This window comes from Oenanthe melanoleuca, chromosome 6 (genome assembly GCF_029582105.1).
Source record: "Oenanthe melanoleuca isolate GR-GAL-2019-014 chromosome 6, OMel1.0, whole genome shotgun sequence".
NCBI lineage: Eukaryota > Metazoa > Chordata > Aves > Passeriformes > Muscicapidae > Oenanthe > Oenanthe melanoleuca.
Window position 1 is genome coordinate 3,755,989 of NC_079340.1, and position 19,256 is coordinate 3,775,244.

General features: G+C 50.2%; 1 protein-coding gene across 1 annotated transcript in view; it reads left to right on the top strand.

The window, feature by feature from the left end:
• Positions 1–19,256, top strand: part of CDH23 (cadherin related 23) — a 157,787-nt gene that overhangs the window by 78,316 nt on the left and 60,215 nt on the right. Inside the window, 3 exon segments of the mRNA XM_056495621.1 lie at positions 4,917–5,066; positions 5,771–5,929; positions 18,764–18,828. Coding sequence (XP_056351596.1) covers positions 4,917–5,066; positions 5,771–5,929; positions 18,764–18,828 — 374 coding nt within the window.

A 19,256-nucleotide genomic window follows, 5' to 3' on the forward strand; every position in this document is an offset into this window, starting at 1 on the left:
GACTGAAGCTGTTCTGGCAGCCCTGGCTTCATGCTGGGGATGACAGGACTCATTTGTGTAAGGGGCAGAGGGAAACAAGAAGAGAATCATGCACATCTCCAGGGAAAGCAGGGAGAGAAATAAATGAGAGCAGATGGGTTGAGACACGGGAAATCAAAACCGGAGTCTTTGGGATGATCGCTTTGCTCGAGTTTGTCTCCTGCCTCCCAACTTATGTCACAAAGTCCTGGGAGAGTCACTCTGGTTTATTGGTTGGTTTCCTGAGCCTGGAAAATCCAGGCACTGCTCCTTTAGCCCTCCAGCTTGCTGAGGTCCTGCTGCAGGGATGCCTGGACTTTACCCCGTGCAGGGTCTGGGTGGTTTTGGGGAGCCTCCCTGTCTTTGTAGAGCTGGGCTCTCACATGAGTCTGTCCTTTAACACCCACCATGTGGGCTGCCAAGGCTGTTAAACAAGGCTTTTCAAAGCCAGGCCCACACAAAACCCTTTTTTTTAACGTTTTCAGCCTCTTTTTCTTCTGGTGTGTTTTGCACAAACTGAAATGAGGGCTTTTGGAAGGAGTCAGATTAAACGATTCAGCAAAGCACTTCAAACTGCTTTTCCCAGGCACACATGACCACTCCTGAAAGGCTGTGCTTGGGTTTCCCTCTGTGCTCTGAGTGCCATTCTGCAGCTCAGCTGGCATTAACCTCTCAGACAAGGCTCCCAAGTGAGTGTCTCCAAGGAGAAGCCCTTCCTCAGGGTCCAGCCCCTGCAAACTCTCAGCTTTCACCCCTCAAACATTGCTCCAGGAGGAGCAGGGTGGGATGGGGATCTCTTCAAGAGGGAGGCAACTGTGCTCAGCTCCACACATGGATTTGGGGCACAGCCAAGAGATGTTCAGCCAGGTGTGCTGCTTTTCCTTTCTGCATTCTCCAGGGCTTACTGAAATATAAATCCTTGCACACGTGGAAGGTGTCACTGCCCAGGGTGTGGGGTTGGAATGAGCTGAGCTTTTCCATCCCTTCCAACCCAAACCATTCTGGGGTTCTGTGAGCCAAGGAAAAAGAATTAATGGATGTGCAGCTGAGTTTCTCTCCCTGCCAGACAGAGAGCTTTCCCAAGCCATTCAGGAGCTGTTTATGAAAAATCCATTGATGTTTCAGTGTTTAGACTGAGCCTATACTCAACTGGACACCTCCAGGCTGTGCTTGGGTTCTCCTCTCATTCACATTGTGGTGTTTCAGCAGGGGGGAATAAATCCTGTGTGTGAGGCAGAAGATGAAAGCATTGACTTATCTGCTTTTACAGCAGGGTTTGTTTCCAGGTTGGGAACAAGAGCCCTGAGCTGTGGAACAGGTTGGTGTTAATTCAGAGGGCTCATTTGCTGATTTGGGGGGACATGGATGTGCTTTTTGGATATGCTGGTGTTCTGTACCTGGGGCTGGATGCAGGATCACAGGGAGAAGGCAAGGAAAAGGAGCAGGGCATCCTTTGAGGCATCCCCCATTTCCTGTGGCTCCAAGATCCGTGGATGCCTGCTAAGGGAAGCAGCAGGGCATGCCAGGGAAACCAGCTCTCCCATCGTGGCTTCCACTTGATTTTCCTCGATGTGGTTGAGTGAAGAAGAAGAAAAGGGCAGAAGCTGTCTGAAGCACCACTATCACAGCCTGACATTTTAAAATCATTTGGAAACAATTCTCTAAAATAAGCATATCGAGGGAGGCAAATGGGGAATTTAAAATAAGGGAAATCTGGGCCGTGGGGATACGCTCTTTGTTCCACCAGAGACCCCCACCAGGATGTCCTGTGTGCCCATGCCTGTGCAGGTGGCAATATATGATTCATCCAGAGCTTATATATATGCATATGACAGGCACAAGCACTATAAATATGATCTACATGGCAAGAAACTGTAAAGGGGAATTGACGGCACACGAGTGTTCTCTCCCAAAAGTGCCAGCTGCCAGTCGAGCTGAATTAGATTTCACAGGGGTTTTTGCAATACATGGAATTCACCAGCAAATTACCCTTAAAGAGGGAAAATCAATCATTTGGAGCAGAGATAAGCTGAAGGCGAGGCAGCCTCGGATTGATCCCGTCTGTGCAGGCGTGTGTGGAATTCAGCAGATAACCTGGGGAGAGCAGGGAAGGGGAAAACTCCTCCAGGAGGGAGGGAGCAGCCAGGGACTGACACTTGGGGTGGACAAAAAGATGGGAGAGTAGTGTGGGGAGGAGGAACAGAAGGGCTGGGGAGGGTTTTGCTGCAGGCATCCTGCATTGCCTGTCAGCTCAGTGAGTTCCTTAGGGATGCAGGGAATGCCACAGTGCCCAGGGAGCCTTTGGAAGGTTATTGAAAGGGGTTTTGAAAGGGTTATTGGGACAGGTGGGAGAGGGCTGCTGGGATCCCAAGCTGGCTGGGCACTGGGAGAGAGGCAGGCAACACCCAGAGAGGCTGTTCTGAGTTAAATCCTATTAAATGGGTGCAGGGAATAACCCCCTTCATGCCTTGTGTTTTCAGAGCAGGGATTAAGGACCATTTGTGTCTGACCCACTAGAGCCAGGCCTAAATTACCCAATCCCTACATTGCTTTTAAAAAAACCCCAATTTCTTCTTTCCCCTTCCTTCACCTCCCCTCCTAAACTCAGCTCTTTCCTTTCCTTGTAGAATTCCCAGAATGAGGAATACTAAATCCTTCGTAGCTTGCTGCAGATAATAGCCCAGAAAGTGCCTAGAAAGTGACTGGGAGGAAAGCTGGATTTTGTGCTTCAGGAAGGCAGGGCTCTCCATTTTGGAAAAGCAAATTGCACTGGTGGACCCAAAGGCAGATCTGCACCGAGGCAACACGAAAAGGACAAAACCAGAGGATTCCCAGGCTGCTTTTTCCAAGTCTGGTTCACTTTGTGCTGAAAATGATTGCAGGAAATCAACCTGCCCATCTCAGGGAATGGTGTGGTTGAGGAAGGGTTGTCTGCTTGTCCAGGGATTTGGATTATTTTGTTTTTTTGGCCTTTGTTCTCTTGTGTAGCCATTGTAAGTGATGCTAAATCTTTGCTGTGACTTGAGCCACATCCCAAGCTCAGAATGCTGGCATGGGATGAGAGGAGCTGGAAAATCTGTGGCTGCATCCCAGCGTCGGGCGGTAGCAAACTTTCCTCCAAAACCTGTTTTTTATGGGTCAATTCGTTTCAGAAGGAGACAGGTTTATTGTTGGAGGGTTGCTGAGCTTTGGCAGGCTGCTCCTTAAATTTGTGGCTCTGAAGGAAGGCAGAGGACTCAGTTTGCTTGCAGTGGTGGGGAAAATATCGAGCCGTGCAGGAGCTGGGAGGTCAGGGGATGGAGAGGGGAATGAGCATGTAAAGGAGTCACTGAAAACATCCTCATCCTCATCCTGCAAGGAGATGGTGCTTGGCTGTGATCTCTGCACACGAGGACCTTTGAGAGCCCAGGGATGCAAATCTTGATTTTCCTCTTCCCAACCACGTTTCAAATCCGTTGTCTGCTCTGGGTGGCAGGAGCAGGTAGGAAGGGGTGAGGAAAATGTAAGCAGCTCCCTGTGGCTTCCTCTGGAGTGGGGGGTCCTTGCTGTGAGCCTGGCTTAGCCAGGCCCTTCTGCTGGGCAGCTGATAACAATTTGAATATTCAGATTTGCTTTCAGGCATCCGCAGGGGGCTTGCAAGCTCCGGGAACCAGGAGCAAGGAAAGCAGCATGGGGGCCGAGGCAAAAAAAAAAATAAATAAATAGCTGAATAAATATATAAATGGTAACTCACAGCAGCCCTCCCCAGAGGCAGCTGTATCCCCCCTTCTCCAGACCTCACGTGGGGAGACTGAGGCACTGGAGGGGCTGCTAATTAGGGGTACTGGGTATCTGAAGCTGATCTTCTTCCCCAGCTAGAAAGGAATTAATCCACCTGGCTCTCTTCCTGCAAATACTTAGATTTCTTTTGATGCCTCAACTTTTATCTCATGCCCCCAACAAACTCACCCTTCTCTGGCTTCCAAGAAAACCCCTCCCATCTCGCTGCCACAGGAGGTGCCCTCGTGTACTGCAGGGAGGGTGCAGGTCCTGGGAGAGATCCTGAAATCAGGAAATTCCTCAAGGAAGTAGCTTGGGAAACAGTCATTTGTTGTCAATCCACATCCTGAGGATAGGGGACAAAGTAGCCTGGGAAGTAATTCTTCCTTCTGCTATTCTATGGATTCTCTGCTCCCTCCCTCCCAGGTTTTGGGTATTGGGAGCATCCCTCCCTTCTTTGTTGGGCACTGAAACAGCTCATGGAATCAACACTAAATTTCTGCCCTGAGATGCTCCCACTCTGGGAGCACTGCTGGGCTCCCGATGCATGGGTGCCCTTGTGTGGTTCTGTGGGCGTCCTCAGGGCTTGCTGCTGCTCTGGGGCTCCACTGGGAGATGCCCTCAGCTCCATGGATTGCACGGAGGTGTGCAAGGAGAAGGGCAAGGCACAGATCCTGCTCGTGCCACCCGCTCTCGGCGGTCACACTTAGGCAGCTTTCGCTATTAGTGCCCCTTCGTGCATTTAATTGGCCACTTTTTCTGATAGGAGGGAGGTCATTCAGGGAAAATTGGAAATTCATCTCTGGCAGCTTCTGAGCTTGCTTTTCATGTGCTCTGCTGGGCCGTGCTCAGAGCAAGGCTCTGAAAGCGTCGGGATGTTGGCGGTCTTGCTGCTTGGCTGGCCGAGTTTTGGGAAAGGAGAAGATTTTCCAGTTCCCAGTTTGAGCTGCCTTACTGGGAGAAGCCTTCTGCACCCACACTGAGGCAGGGAAACCCCAGGGCATGACCTGTGTGGTGTGTGAACCTCCAACCAGCAAAGGGATTTTCCCTCCGTGTGCCGCGCGGGATCATCCCAGGGATGCATTCCCACTCCTCTCACGTATTTTGTAAATAAAACACTTTGTTCTTTCCCTTCCCAGGGTCCCAACAGTGTTTTTGAGGTTTACCTGGTGGGCAACAACTCCAACCACTTCATCATCTCACCGACCTCCATCCAGGGGAAGGCGGATATCCGCGTCCGCGTGGCAGTGCCGCTGGATTTCGAGACCATTCCTCGCTACGAATTTTCGGTAAGGCTGCACCCCTGGGCTCTGTGGGACAGCCACAGTTTTCAGCGTGACCTCAGAGTGACCACTAAACATCCTTCTTGTCCAGTACTTGAAGAGAAAAGATGGAACAAGATTTTCAGCAGGGCCTGTTGCAGTAGGACAAGAGGGTTGATTTAAATTAGGTGTAAGGAAGATTTTTTTCCTTGGGGGTGGTGAAACAATGGAACAGGATATCCAGAAAGATGGATGTCCTATTGCTGGAAATTCAGGGTCAAGTGAGCAACCCAGTCTAGTGGAAGATATTCCTGTCCATGGCAGAGGTTGGACTAGGCGAACTTTAAAGCTTCCTCCCAATCCAAATTCTATCATAATCCCCACTATGAAACAGTGGAGCACTACAAAGCAGCCAAAAAGCCAGAAAATATAATAAAGAAGGAGGTGGGGAAGAGATTGGCTCTGCACTTTCTCTTTCCAACATCCAAAGGCTCAGCTGCAAGAGCTTAAGCTGAGCAGGGCCATAAAAGCTTTATAGAGCATAAAACTTTGTTTTAAGAGCACCTATCAGGTGCCAAAACCCTCCCAGTCCTCCTGCTCCAGCTCTGTCGGCCGTTTGCCTTCAGCTGGCTCAGCTGGTGAGGAGAGCCTGGTTTACCCTACTAAACAAGCAGAGGTAATTCTCCCAAGCTTCCCACCATCTCCAACCTTGCCTCGTGGATTTTTCCCAGCTCTTTGCCAACGAGAGCGTCCCCGACCACGTCGGGTTCGCGCGGGTGAGGATCAACCTCATCAACGAGAACGACAACCGGCCCGTGTTCAGCAAGGCGCTCTACAACGTCAGCCTGCCCGAGAACGCCACCGTGGGCACCACCGTGCTCCAGGTCCACGTGAGTAGGAGCATCCAGCTCCCTCTGGAGGCCTCGTGCTGGCTCTGTGTCCCTGGCCTGGTTTGAAGGACAGGTGTCTGCCAATAAAGGCAGGAGCTTCTCTTTGGAAATGGAGAATGTAAATCCCCTCCCTCCAAGTTATTATTATAATTCTGAAATTAAGGGGCTCTCAGGCAAAGATATGGGAATTAGGAATAACAGTTCTTTACTAGGAAAATTAAAATAGAAATGCAGTATTACACAGAACAATCCCAAAACTCTGACAGAGTCAGAATCCAAGCTGACACCCGTCAGTCAGTCAGGGTGTTGGCACAGTCCCATTCAATGGTGGCTGCATCCTCCTGCAGTGGCAGATGTGGTTCAGCTGGAGCAGTGCTCCTGGAGAAGGTGCAGTTTTCCTCTGAAGGTCCAGGGATGATGTGGAAAGGTCTGGCTTTCATCTGGAATCCAGAGGAAAGATGGATAACTTGCTGTCCAAAATCTCAGTTTTTATCTGGGTAGGAAAGGCTTGGCTGCTCCCCTGGCTGGAGCATCTCCCAGTGGGATGATGGAATTTTATCAGCCATGCAGTGGGACTGAATGGGCCAGCAGCAGATGATATCTCCTGGAGGGAGGATGGGTTGTGGGAAAGATAAAGATGATTGCCCAGCTGGTTTAAAGATGGCCCATTAGCAGATAATATGTGCCAGGAGATCAGGGTCACTGCCCCACCCACTTCAACAGATGGTGACAGAATTCACATTTCTGGCCACATCCTGTATTGCAACCCAAGACAGTCCCTCACCCAGGGCGAGCCTGGGAAGAGAGCATTAGGAGATGCTCTGGTGGGATGCAGGCTTCTCATGGGCTTTGGAGCAGATTCATGATCTTTCCTGTTCTCTGGAAGATGTGTGAGCATTTCCTACCACACCAGGAATTCAAAGAGAGTCCTGCCCTGCATTTCTTCTGCAGATCCCAGCAGTCACAGTGCCCCTGGTGTGGCTTTTGTCACTGCCCTCCTTGGAAGCATCATCTTCCTCAACCAAACCTTCACTGTCAAAAGGGGGAAGGATGGAAAAGGAGAGGACTGGCTCTGTTTAGCATGGCTGGCAGCAGAGCAGAGGCAGGCAGAGGTGGTGGTGATAGCAGAGGGCATTTCCATTCCCTCCTCTGTGGGTTGGTTGGAGTCCTCATGGAGAAGACACATTTCCTGGGGCATGAGAGCAGTGTCAGTGCCAGCGTGGGGCACAGCAAGAACCACAACAAAACCCTGTGCTGAAATGCCATTGGAAAGGGAATCAAAGCTCCTCTGGGATGGGGAATTTCACAGCAGGGAGTACCAAAGCCCCTGCTACACTTTGGAGCTGTTACTGCCACTACATGGGTCGTGAATGGGTTTTCTTTCTCTCCAATGAATTTGCTCCAGCTGCCCTCCTGCCCCCTCCTTGTCCCCCTGCTCTTCCAAGGCACAGCCCCCAGTCTCCCATCCTTTCCCATCTGTGCAGGAATGCCCACTCAGAGGATAAAAGCCTGGACAAAAGAGTTGGGTGCATGTGCCTGTGTGCAAGTGTGTTTACTTTACAAACAGATGGTGTGAAACTGTGTAGAGCCCCCAGGCTGTTCCCATCTGACAGTTATTAATATTTCAAGCAGATGTTTAGCTAGTCAGGCCGTCAGACACTAAACAATGAGATTGTTACTGCCTCTCCTCTTCCCCCAACTTCCAGCTATGCCAGCATTTCAGAGCGAGCACAAAATGCCAGGAGTTGAATCTTCCGTGATAAATCAGAATGGATGCAATTAGCTCTGAAATCCAAATTGCCCTCCCAGCTGATCCCAAACTTTTAACAGCCCTCATAAAGTGCCAGCTCCTCCTGCTGTGGCCTCTTGCCTTGGAGCTGCAGCCCTTTGGTTGCTGCCTGTCTGTGCCATGCCTCTCCACCTGTCCCACGTGCTTTCCTCGCTGATAAATTCCTCCTCTCCTTTTCTTCCTTCTTTTCTGCTTGCTCGAGAATATTCCTGGGATGGGGTTTTGGAGAAAGCCACGTGGCATGCCCACTTCTTTGGTGGCTGCTGGGTGACACCCCCACAGAAGGGGACTTTTTTTGGCTCCCCTCTTTCTGTGCTCCTTTGTGCAAATAAGTGCAGGTTTGGAGAGTTCAGGGGTGTTAAGGATAAATCAGGTGGTTTGTGGGGTCAAGGAAGTTGACGAACAGGGGAGTGTGTGGGCTGGGTGAGTGGCTGCTGAAGGGGGGCAGGAGGCTTTGTGTCACAGCTGGCAGGACAGAGCAGTGCCTGCAGCACCTTCCTGGCAGGGACACAAGCAGCTAAAACCACGGGAGCTGATCCCAGCAGCCCCAAAGCCCCCAGGGCTGTTTGCCCATCTTCCAGTGAGTGCATCCTGGCTGTCCCACCTTGGCTGTGGCTGATGGGCTGTGTGTAGGCGAGGGGAAAGGCTCTCCTCAATGCCACCCCCTCCAGGCTGCTCTCAGCTGAAAGGGAAAGGCAGGAGGAAGGAGCAAGCAGACTTCATTTGCAGTGACAAATGGCCATTTGTTTCTGCAGCTTTTCAGCTGCTAATATCAGTGACAGCAGAGAAACATTGCCTGTTGCACGTATAAATCAAGTGTAAAACAACCCCAAGTGCAGGCAGCCAGAGCTGCTGCCTGCTCTCTGCTCCCTGCCTCTTTCCCTCTGCCCAGGGATGGGTGGGCTTGGATCCATGGATTCCTGGTCAAACCTCAGCCTCTTCCCTGGCACAACCCAACCTTGTCCACCCTCTAAGATTTTGTTTGCTCTCTGCTTAGCATTCCCTCTATCTCCCTGTCCATCCACCCATCTGTTTAATTCTGTCCCTAAAAGGCATTTATAATTTAGGCTCAAGTGGTCATTTGCTTGCACAAGAACATCTGGAGAGCCCAGGCTCCATGGGAACAGCTCCTGCCCTGTACAGGGAGCCCAAAATGTGCCCAAAGGCAGCCTCCTCTCCTGCCTCCATGCTCTTGGAGCATGAGGACAGGCTGAGAGAGCTGGGAAAGGGGCTCAGGGGGAACCTTCTGGCTCTGCACAACCCCCTGACAGAAGGGGACAGCCAGGGGGGGTCAGGGTCTCCTCCCAACAGGGAGGTTTACATTGGGTATTAGGAAAAGTTTCTTCATTGAAAGGCTGAAAAGTGGTGGGGTCACCATCCTTGGAAGTGTTCAAAAAACACATAAATACAGGTGGTGGGTGCGTGGTGAGCTTGGCAGCTCATGGTTGGACTGGGTGATCTCAGAGGCCCTTTCCAGCCTTGGAGATTCCATGACTGTTTGCACATGTGATGAGCCCCTCAGGCCAGAGATTCCTGGTTCTGCAGAGACCAGTGTGAAGGGCTCCTAGCTCCAGCCAAAGCTTCCAGGTCACACAAATCGTGGCTGTTTGAGCTACGTGTCCATTGCACATCTGGGACAGCTGAAGGACAAGCAGCCTGTCCAGGGCTCTTAGAGGCTTCTCTCAATGGAAATTCCATATTTTCCCTGCCCTAGACTCTGCTGTGCCAGGAAAAGGCAGGCTGGAAAGGCTTGGAGGTCCCACACAGCAGCAGGAGCAAAGCAGGGAGGTGAGCAGAGCTCATCCTGAAGAGATGGGCCAGTTCTGCCCCAGCTCCCAGTAGATATTGAAATACTTCTTTTTTTTTTCTTTTTTTTTTTTCTGAAACAACTGGCCATGAAGCCTTTTAATAACATAGCAGAAAAGGTCAGAGAAAGAATTTCACACTTCTTGAGCAAGCAGGCAGCCAGTATAACTTCATGCCTTCCAGGAACGAGGCAGCAAGAACATACACTGCACCCCAAATTAACTGGGGTTCTGGCACCCCTGCCAGCCAGGTCCTGCCTGCCTGGTGGTCTCTGCTCCTTCCTCTCCCAGGTCTGAAGAGTTTGGAAGCAGTCCCTGGGCTCCTTCTGGTGGGGCTCCCACAAGGAATTCTTCTGTGACCTGGCCAGGGGGAGCTTCCAGCTGGAAAAATTTTTTGGGTGGAAGAGGCTACATAACGTGGCCTTGCCTCTGAGGTTACCTGCAATGGGTTAGCTGCACCACCTTGTCTTGTCTTCATTTTCTTCTGCCTTCACTCAGGGTCAGGATTAAAAACACAAAGGAGATGAATTTTCTCGTGTTCAGGCTCAGTTGTCTATTAAATCTTATCTAAAGTACAGAGAGTTCTGCAACACTTCTAAAGCTAAAAGTGAGCAAAATGGAGCTGAATCTAGCTAGTCACAAGGTCTTTTAAAGCTAAACAATCCAACAAAGAGCTAACACATTTATTATTTACCCTTTTGAGCCAATAACCAAACACCTGTGACCCACAGTGCAGCACCAACCAAAAACTACTACCTGAAATTTGGAAGAGGAAGGAAGAAGACAGAAACCTCCATCTTGTCCCATACTATATTCTAAGAGCCCCAAATTCCAAATCCTTCACCATGTGAAAGCACACACTTCTATTTAACTACACACCTGTGATTTTAACTCCATCACTCAAATTTTGACGTTTCTCCAAGGCCTTTAAGTGAAAAGCAGTGCTCTCCTGGGGGTCAGTGCCAGAAAGCACAGAAAGCTCAAAAATCACAGATTTCTGGGTTCCAGAAGCTGTGATCCAGTTGCTGATGTATTTGCTGGACCTGGAGGATGAGGAAGGGGCTGAAAAGGACCCAGCAGGAGGTGGGAATTAAGATCTCCTTAAGCTCCTCGTGCTCCACAGATCTGCACAGCAAAGTCCTCCTGAAAAGCTCCGATAACCCAAAATCATTAAAGCCCGAGCGAGCCCAGAGTAACTTGTTTTTAACACAACAATGCATTTGATTTGCCTTGAAGTGTCTGGAGAAAAATGGTTCTCCAGGGAAGTGTGGAGAGTAATCCTAGCTCCGTGATCCCTCCTGTGTGCTTTATTTGCCCTGGTCTGGCTTGGCTGCACAGGCTGGGATCAGTGGCCCTGGGCTCCTGGCAAGCAGCAGAGAGCTGGGGGCATGCTGCCAGCCCCCTCCCTGCTCTCCCACCCTGGAAAAATTGCTGGGATGCAGACAGGGAGGCTTGCAGGGGATTTATTGCCAGCTTGCCCTCCTTCGAACCCCACAAAAGTTCTTCCTGAGTCCAGCTGGGTCAGAGAAATGAGCCATGCTTTGGAAACCACACCAGCACCTCTCTGGGATGGTTTGTGCAGCTATTTGTCCCAAATCCTTCTCTGTGGAATATCCTCCTCCCAAATCTCTGTGAGGTGATGTGCTCTTGGTGTCCCTGCCCTGAAACACCTCTCTGGTCTGGGGTGGGGTTTGTCCTGACCACAGAAGGCTGAAATGGATGTGGAGACTTTGCAGAGCTTTAAGTACACAATACTTTTGGGCAAGCTGCTGGTGGGCTTTCCAGAGGTGTCTTCTGGAGACCCTCAGAAAGAGTGTGAGCATCTCAGATTATAAACTGTGGTGCCTGGTTCAACCAGCAGGCATCGATTTCAGCACAGGAATGAATCTCTGTATCTTGTGATATGTGGCAAGGCAGGTAAAATAAGCTCTGTGCTCCCCTCAGGGCTTGATAACCTGAATCTCTAAGGCAGTCTTGTGTGTAAAAAACCCCGCTACTTTCCCTGGTGTTTTAATGAAAGCTGGATTAAAATTTCCAGATTGTTTGACAGAGGTGAAGAGATGTCTCCTGGTGTTTTTGGCAAATGCATTAGCCTGTGTATTCTCGTGTGTGTGTGTGGATTCAATATCTGTGCACACACATATGGGTTCACAATCCTTTCTCCTGCCCTCCATGGGTTGTCCCCTCCCTGAGCATCATCCCCAGCACCTCCATCCATTCACCTGGATCCTCATCTTCCCCCTCCCTGCCACTGCACCTCCTCGGGAGGAGCCTTGTTAGTAAGAACCTAATGAAGTAAATGTGCTAATTAACCTTCCATTACTCTCCTCATTAAATCAACCTTTAATTTGGTTGGCAGAGTTCCTCTCCTTTGCCACCCAGCTGTCAGTTTTCTTCTGCTGCTTCGATCTCTCTTTGGCCTCATGTCGGGGATGGGAAAATCAATCCCGGCCTGATTTTCTCTCCCCGTCTCTCCAGCCAGCTGTAAACGCCAGTCAACAAGAAAGTAATAATGTGCTTTTCCCACCCTGGCAAGGAGAGTTGCAGACATCAATAAACAGCTGTTTAGGATGCAAATCACCTTCCCAATCAGCCTTTGAGTTTGGCTGGGATGGTGCTTTGGTCTGTGGGTTCCCACATCCAATCCCAGAGCAACCCAGAGTTGCATCCCTCTGGATCTAAAAATCAATTGATGGATAAAAAAAAATCTAGGGATCTTCCATGAGGAATCAGTGTGGGATAAACCATCCACTGTCCCTTCCAACCTCCACCTTCTCTCATGTGCTGTGGAAGTATGGGATGGGGAAACAGTGGGAGACTCCCAGGCCAGCCTCTCCCTTTCCTCCTGCTTTCTGGGAGTGGAAAATGCCTTGGAAAGCCCTTGCTGCAGAGGAGGAATGGACAGGGTGGTGGCAACTGGGGACTGCCAGCCAAATGTCTGGGGCATGCTGGGTGCTGCAGAGAGCATCTGGGACACCAGACATGCAGGGAGGATCTCAGAGGGCATTCAGAGGGCACTGTAATACAAAAACATGGCTCAGCAGCAGCTGCTGGAGGCTGGAGAACTCTCAGCTAGACATTTCTGATGTCCCCCAAGCCTGGGCTTTGTCCCTTCTTCCAGCCCTTCCCCTCCCATGGCCTGCACAGCTCTCCCTCCCTGTCAGCATCTTAATTGATCTTGTTGTTCTCAGCCTGCCCTCCCCAGTGCTCCATCTCCAGCTGCGCTTAAGCAGAACAAACAAAAAAAAAAAAAATCTCTCCAATTTCCCCGCCGCTTAAAAGAAAATTGAGTCCTTTATCTGCAAAGAGGAGAAACAGCAAAGAGTTAAATAATCAAAGCAGATGATCCCAAATTGCCTGGAAAGTTAAACATGAATGGCTTGGCTTCTTCCTGCGTGCTCCTCGGGTTTTTACAAGTACAAAAATGTGCTTGCACTCCTTGTTCCCCTTAAATATTCTTATCAAGGCAGCTCTGTAAATAAAGGGAAGGGGAGGAGGGAGTTAGCAGGCGTGATTGACAGATCTGAAGTCCTCTCTTTCTGTCAGGGCCCAGTGCTCTTTGGCTGTGTTTATCTCTTTAATCTAAATATCAATCCGTGGGACTGAAATGGGGTGGAATAGGAATCTTGACAGGCTGAGCTGTGAGGGGAGAAAGAGAGAGAAACACTTACAGCAGCTTGTGCAGCCTCTCCCTGTCCTGATGGAGCTGTCAGGAGAAATGCACAGCGAGAGCACAGAGGTGGGAAAACAACAGAATCACAGCCTAGCCCCTTTCCCCTGCCCAAACAACAACAAAAAAAATAAAATAATGAGAAAAAAAGAAGGAAAAAAACTCCAACAATTCACCAACAATTCAAACCACTGTTCCCAGCAGGAGATGGTGTTGGGTGGTTTTCCTGTGCTGCTGGCTCTGCCCTGGTAATTTGGGATGTGGCTGGGAGGTCAAGGCAGAGTTTTTCCCAGGGTGATGCTCTTTGCCATGTGAACACCCTGGCTTCACACCTCCTTCTCAGCAGCTCCTTTAGGGCCATCACTGTCTTCACCTTGATACCTCCTCTCCCAGACTCCTCACGTTTTTTTACACCCCCAAATTTCCTATAGAGCCAACGCTCCTGGGGTTTTAATCTGTTTTCAAAGCTGCCCCATGTCTCTCCCAAAGCATCCAAGGCTATGTTTGCTCCAGCAAAAGGGAATCAGCACCCAGGGGGTGCTGTCAGCTGAATGATGCTGTGACAAGGACAATGCCACCCCTGGAGAGATGACCTTGGGCTGGCCCTGGTGCTGCTGACGGGGTTGGTGTGTGAAGAGGAGGGTGATTTTCCTCAACTGGGAGTTTGGGAGCCATCAGATAAACCAGTTGGGTTTTGTCATTCCCTTCCTCCAGGCTGGGATGCAGCATGTTCATGGGGCAAGGACCTGCTCAGCCCATCCCTCCTGCTTTGTTTTTATCCCCCCTCTGCCTGCTCGACCTCTCACCTGGGCGAGGTGCAGCTGCAGATTTTGGGTGGCGTGATCGGCTTCGCAGAGCTCTCCCAAACACATTAGAGACTGTTGAGAATTTATATCTCTTCCACCAGGCTTTGACCTTAATTTCTTCCATTTTGCTGGGCTGTAAAATTCATTAGAGACCCAAGAGGGAAGTGATTGAGATGTCAAGCTGGGCAGCTGTGGGGATATTTAATCGCTGAGATGTGCCACTTGCCATTTAGGCGGACAACAGGCGAATATGAAACCAACGTGGCTCATTAGTGGAGGATTTGCACCCAGCTCCAGTAAAACCCATGGGCATTGAAGCAGTCTTGGGTGCCACCAGTGAAAACCCACTGGCTGGAAAAGCCAGTTTATCTCACTTTTGGGCCATCTCCTGGTGTTTTAAAGCCCAGCCATTCCAGCAGCCTGGAGTAAATCACTGCCCGCTAAATCACGGCTGCCCAGGCAAGTGTTAACCTTGTGTGGAGCTGATGTGGCAGGGGCTGCTGTTATAAAACACAATCAGGAAGGCTCTTGTTTTCCCTGGTGGCTGGCAGAAGAGGTGGGGAAAAGCTCTGCCATTCCCAGGGGGGTTGATTGACTATTTTTCCCCCCCCAGCCAGGTTCAGCGCAGCCCTCTGGGGCCATTAGCGCCGATTGAGCTGCCTGGCTCTGGGCAGGGCTTGGAGCTGCTGGGGGAGCAGTGGCAGCAGCATTGCCTTGATTCCCCACTCCCTCTTTCCCAGCTAATCACTGGAGCCACTGGACCAGGCAGCCACCAGCTCTGCTCTTGCCTGATTGCCACCTCCCACCGGGCAGCCTCCCTTTAAAAGGCTGGTTGGGCCGGGCAGCGCTGACAAAAGAGCTGTTTTTCCAACTAAAGTCATTCCACAACAACTTTAAGTGGGTTTTCTGTTGGTTTTCCATCCGTCTTTCGCAGCCCAGTGATTGCATCCCACGGAAGCCCTTCACTTTTGTCTCCTCCAAATCACAAATCAAATCCCAAATCCCGGTGGCTACCAGCAGTTGTTCCCCTGGGACCTGAGGCTGCCTGGATGAAGGGATGTTTGGATGGCTCTCTGCTTTATACACACAGGTTTTGGTGGCTCCAAAAATCAGTAAGGATGCCAGGGCATGGCTCCCCACCCTGGAATTCCTGTACCACAGTCAGAGCCTGTGACTGCCCAGTCAGCTCCAAGCAGCAACTACATCTTCCTCAATTTCCTAGAAAACAAAAAAACAAAACAAAAAAAAAAAAAAAAATCTAGGAAGCAGATGGGAATCCTCCTTCTGTTTGCTTTCCCAAGCCACAGGCATCTTGCTGGATCAGGGACGAGGCTGTGCCCGGTCACTCCAGCACCCTGACAGCTTTTTGACGTCCTGTAATTGCTTTCCTGCCACAACTCTTTTAAGCAGAGAGCTGCTGGCCAAAGCAATTTGTTCCCCATCAATTTTTATTTCCTGCTATGTGCATGTGAGGGAGGGAAAACAAAGAGGGTGAAGGAGAACAAACAGAGCTGGGACCTGCTCTGGTAGCAGAATGCTGAGGGAAAGGTGGGAAGGGTTTGGCTCTTCAGCCAGGCAGGACATGAGCCCTGATCGTCATTCCAAAGCTCTCTGCTGTCCCCTGCATCCAAATTCCAGCTGCTCATCCCTGTCTGACAGCTTTGGGGGGATGATTGCTGTGTCCCAGGGGCTCCTTGGGGGATCTGAGCCACCTCCAAGGGCTCTTCTTGGTTCTTTAAACCCTTGCCGACTCCTGCTGAAGCTGCTGTGAGTAGAGTTAATCTCCGGCAGTTTAAGGAGTCATTGAGTGGGTCTGGCGGATGATGAATGTCTAAACCATTACCGGGTGAAGCTCCATGGAGCTGTTTAAAACTGAATTCTCCCATGTAAATTTCTGCTCCATCAATCCTGATGACATGTCAAACATTTGCTATTGTTTCCCCGAACAAATTGGACGACATGCCCTTTCCTGCAGATTTGCCCACGAGAGCAGAACCAGCAGAGCCAGCTCCTCGCTTCTGTCTCCAGCTCAGGGAAGGGGGGACAAAAGGACACATCCCAAATATTTGTGCTTGGGGGATGCAGATGGACACAGACCCAGGCCCGTTTTTGGTATTTTTGTGTGATTCATGTGCTGGGTGCAGCTCAGTGAATTAATCCTTTGGGCTATCCAGGCTTCCTCTTCCTGCCGCTCTCCCAGAGTTTAGCTGCACAAATGTGGGTTTTTTTAGACATGGTTTGCGCTGGTGACAGCTCATAAAAGTACAGATGTGGACCTGCATTTTCATCCTGCCCTTTTGCAGGCTCCAGTGGGCAAATCCCACTTTAATATTCCAGGCAGGAGAGGAGAGCCGTAAAAAGCCATTTGATTGCTTCTCCAGGTGGAACCCCGAGAAACTTCCAGCCAGATGCCTTTCCTCCCCGGGCTTTGGGAATGGATGCTTGCATGCTGGGGGGTGGAAAACGAGTCAGTGGTTGGGAAGAGCCACAGGAAAACAGCTGGGATTGCTGACAGCTCGGTGGGATTTGGGGTGCTCTGCGGGCGTGCGCTCTCTCGGCATCATTCTGCAAAGGGAGTGTGTTGCCTCCCCAGGGGCTTGAGCAGCTGAGCATGCTTTTTACCCTCAGAGGGGAATAAAAGCTTGGTAATGCAGAAACAGGTGAAGATCCCAAATTAAATATGCTGAGCGTGTGTGGTTTGGATTTTTTTTTTTTAGCATGTTCCCTGTCACGCTCAACTAACCCGCCGCATTGCCCAGCGCTATCTCCACGATGTTCAGCTGCCAGGAAAGCCATCCAGCCAGCCTCACCTTCCACCTCCCCAGTGCAAATTAGGGACATTAATTAACCTGGCTGGGGAGCTGGTGGATGGGGCAGAAGCAGGCTGCCCATTCTCCTGGCTTCTCCAGAGAGAGGTTTTTTGCCTCGTTGGCATTTTTGATGTCATCACAGCTTGTGGTCCAGCCACCCCCCTGGCTTCCCTCTCCCCAGGGCTCCCATTCCCTCCTCTCTAACCTTCTTTTAACCTTCCTCCTTCCCTTTTTATCTCTTTTTTTTTTTTTTTTTTTTTTTTTCCCTCGTCAGAAGAAAATTACACTTTCCCAGTGTTGTCTGTCACTGCAATAAGCACTTAGGAGTGCAATTGTATGGGGCCAAATGAAGGGAATTCGTTTTGCCCGTGCTTTCTGGTACTGTCAGACCCCCTGTAAATCATTATCTCATCACCAGCCCATCCAGGTGCATTGAAAATGCTTTTCTGGGCTCTGCTCTCGCACCAGCCACTTAGGAATTAATGGAAAGGAGGGATTGTGGACACAGAAGTAGGGGTTGGGAAAAATCCTGGCTGGAGGCTGAAGGCTGGCAGTGCTGAGGGTGCTCCAAGCACTCAAAGATTTTGGGGAGAGAGGACCCAAAAAAGGGACTAGGGGCAGGTGTTAGGGTGAGGGATTAACCCCAGAATGAGTTGGCTGAAGGATGCTGGTTGCTGCTCGCTCTCTGGGCATCCCTCCAGGCAGATTTCTGCAGATTTCTCCCATTTTACCAAACACAATTCCAATGCCCACGGAAAGGAAATCGCTCCATCGTAGCAGTGGAGAGGAAAATCAGCAAAATCAGTAGGTCTGGAGGGCTGGATCCACCAGAGCACCCTTTGGCTGGCATCAAGCAGCAGGAGTTCACTTCTCAGCCTAGGAAGATGTTTGGGGAGAAAAACTTGAATAATCCTGTCTGGTTTTCATGCCTTTTGCTCCCTGTCACCCCGTGGTGTGGCAGGGCAGCAGCACACGGGGGTAAAGCTGTGCTCAAGCTCCTACTCTGCTGTCAAGGGTAATCAAGGCCAGAGATAAATCAGGAAGGTTTCAGGAACAGGCTGTGTTCCATGCCACTCCTGAAATACAGCCTTATCCTGGTATCTGGACATAAAATGTGTCTTTGACCCTGCTTCTTCACAGACCTGTTGGTCTCCGAGTAATCCAGACAGGACTCAATTTAGAAAATATACTGGGGGAGAAAAAAGGATATTTTGGGGATTGCATTCCACCTTCCTCACCTAAAAATAAAATTTTCTGCTCCTTTTTCCTGCCGCCTCTCATGCATATTTTATATATTCATTAGAGCAAAGACTTTAAAACATAAATAAATCTTGCTTTGCTCATCCAGAGCTGACACAGTGAGTTGTGAACAGCTTCCCCAGAAGGTGCTGGTCATTTAGCCGTGACCAGCCTGCTCCAGCTCCAGCAGCTGCCGGTGGAGCAGGCGCGTCCCGCGGCATCCCCAGCCACTCCATCCCTGGGAATGCAGCAGATTGCACCCCCAGAAGGGCTCTCCTTGTGGAAAGCAAGACCAAAATCACTATTCCTTGCTTTTCCAGATCTGTGTTTTAACCTGAAGTGTAATAAGTTTTTATTTCTCTGCTCAAAAGCAAAGCGTTCGTGAGATAAGGACTGGGACCAAACACTCCAAGGGCAGGTACAAAGTGAGTTTATTACTACCAAAATCAGAGGAGGAAAATGAGAAGTAAAATAAGCCCTTTAAAAACACCCTTCTTCCATTCAGTCCCTCCCTCCTTCCCACTGACAGCACAGGGAGACAGGGTGTGGGGGTTCTGGACAGTTCATCACCCAAGGTTTTCTTCTGCTTGGCTCAGGAAGAGGAGTCCTTTCCCTGTGAAACCATAAATTACAGCACACCAGGTCTGCAGTGCTGTGCTCAATGCGACATTTCCACAAATACCTTCATTTATTAATTAAATTTTATGTTTTCCAGGCGACTGACAACGATGTGGGCACGTATGGGAAAGTCAGTTATTTCTTCAGCGATGACCCCGACCGGTAAGTGTGACTGACTGGCAGGAGCTTGATCCTCCAAAATCCTCTTCTAACCTCACTGGGCAGCCACAGGGCAATTGAAGGCACTGGTTATGTCCTACCTGTGAGATTCCCTGTCTGTGCCTGATGCTCAGCATGTTTAATTGCCTTGCTAAGTTGGGACCTGCAGGCATCAGCACCGCTGGAGGCCAGTCAATGGTTTTGCAGTGAGTTGTCAGCCCTGGAACAACACTTGTGGTGGAAAGTTGGGGAATATACATGGGCTGAATAGATCTGGGGGTCTCTGCACCCATTTTCTCTGCTGTGGAGAAGCACTGAGGGTTTCTCACTGCTCAGTAGTGTGGAGCTCTTGAAGGTGTTCTGGAACCCTGTCATGATCTAGTCAACCCGAGCAGGAGTCGTGACGGTTCGTTCAACCCCAGGGTGCAAAA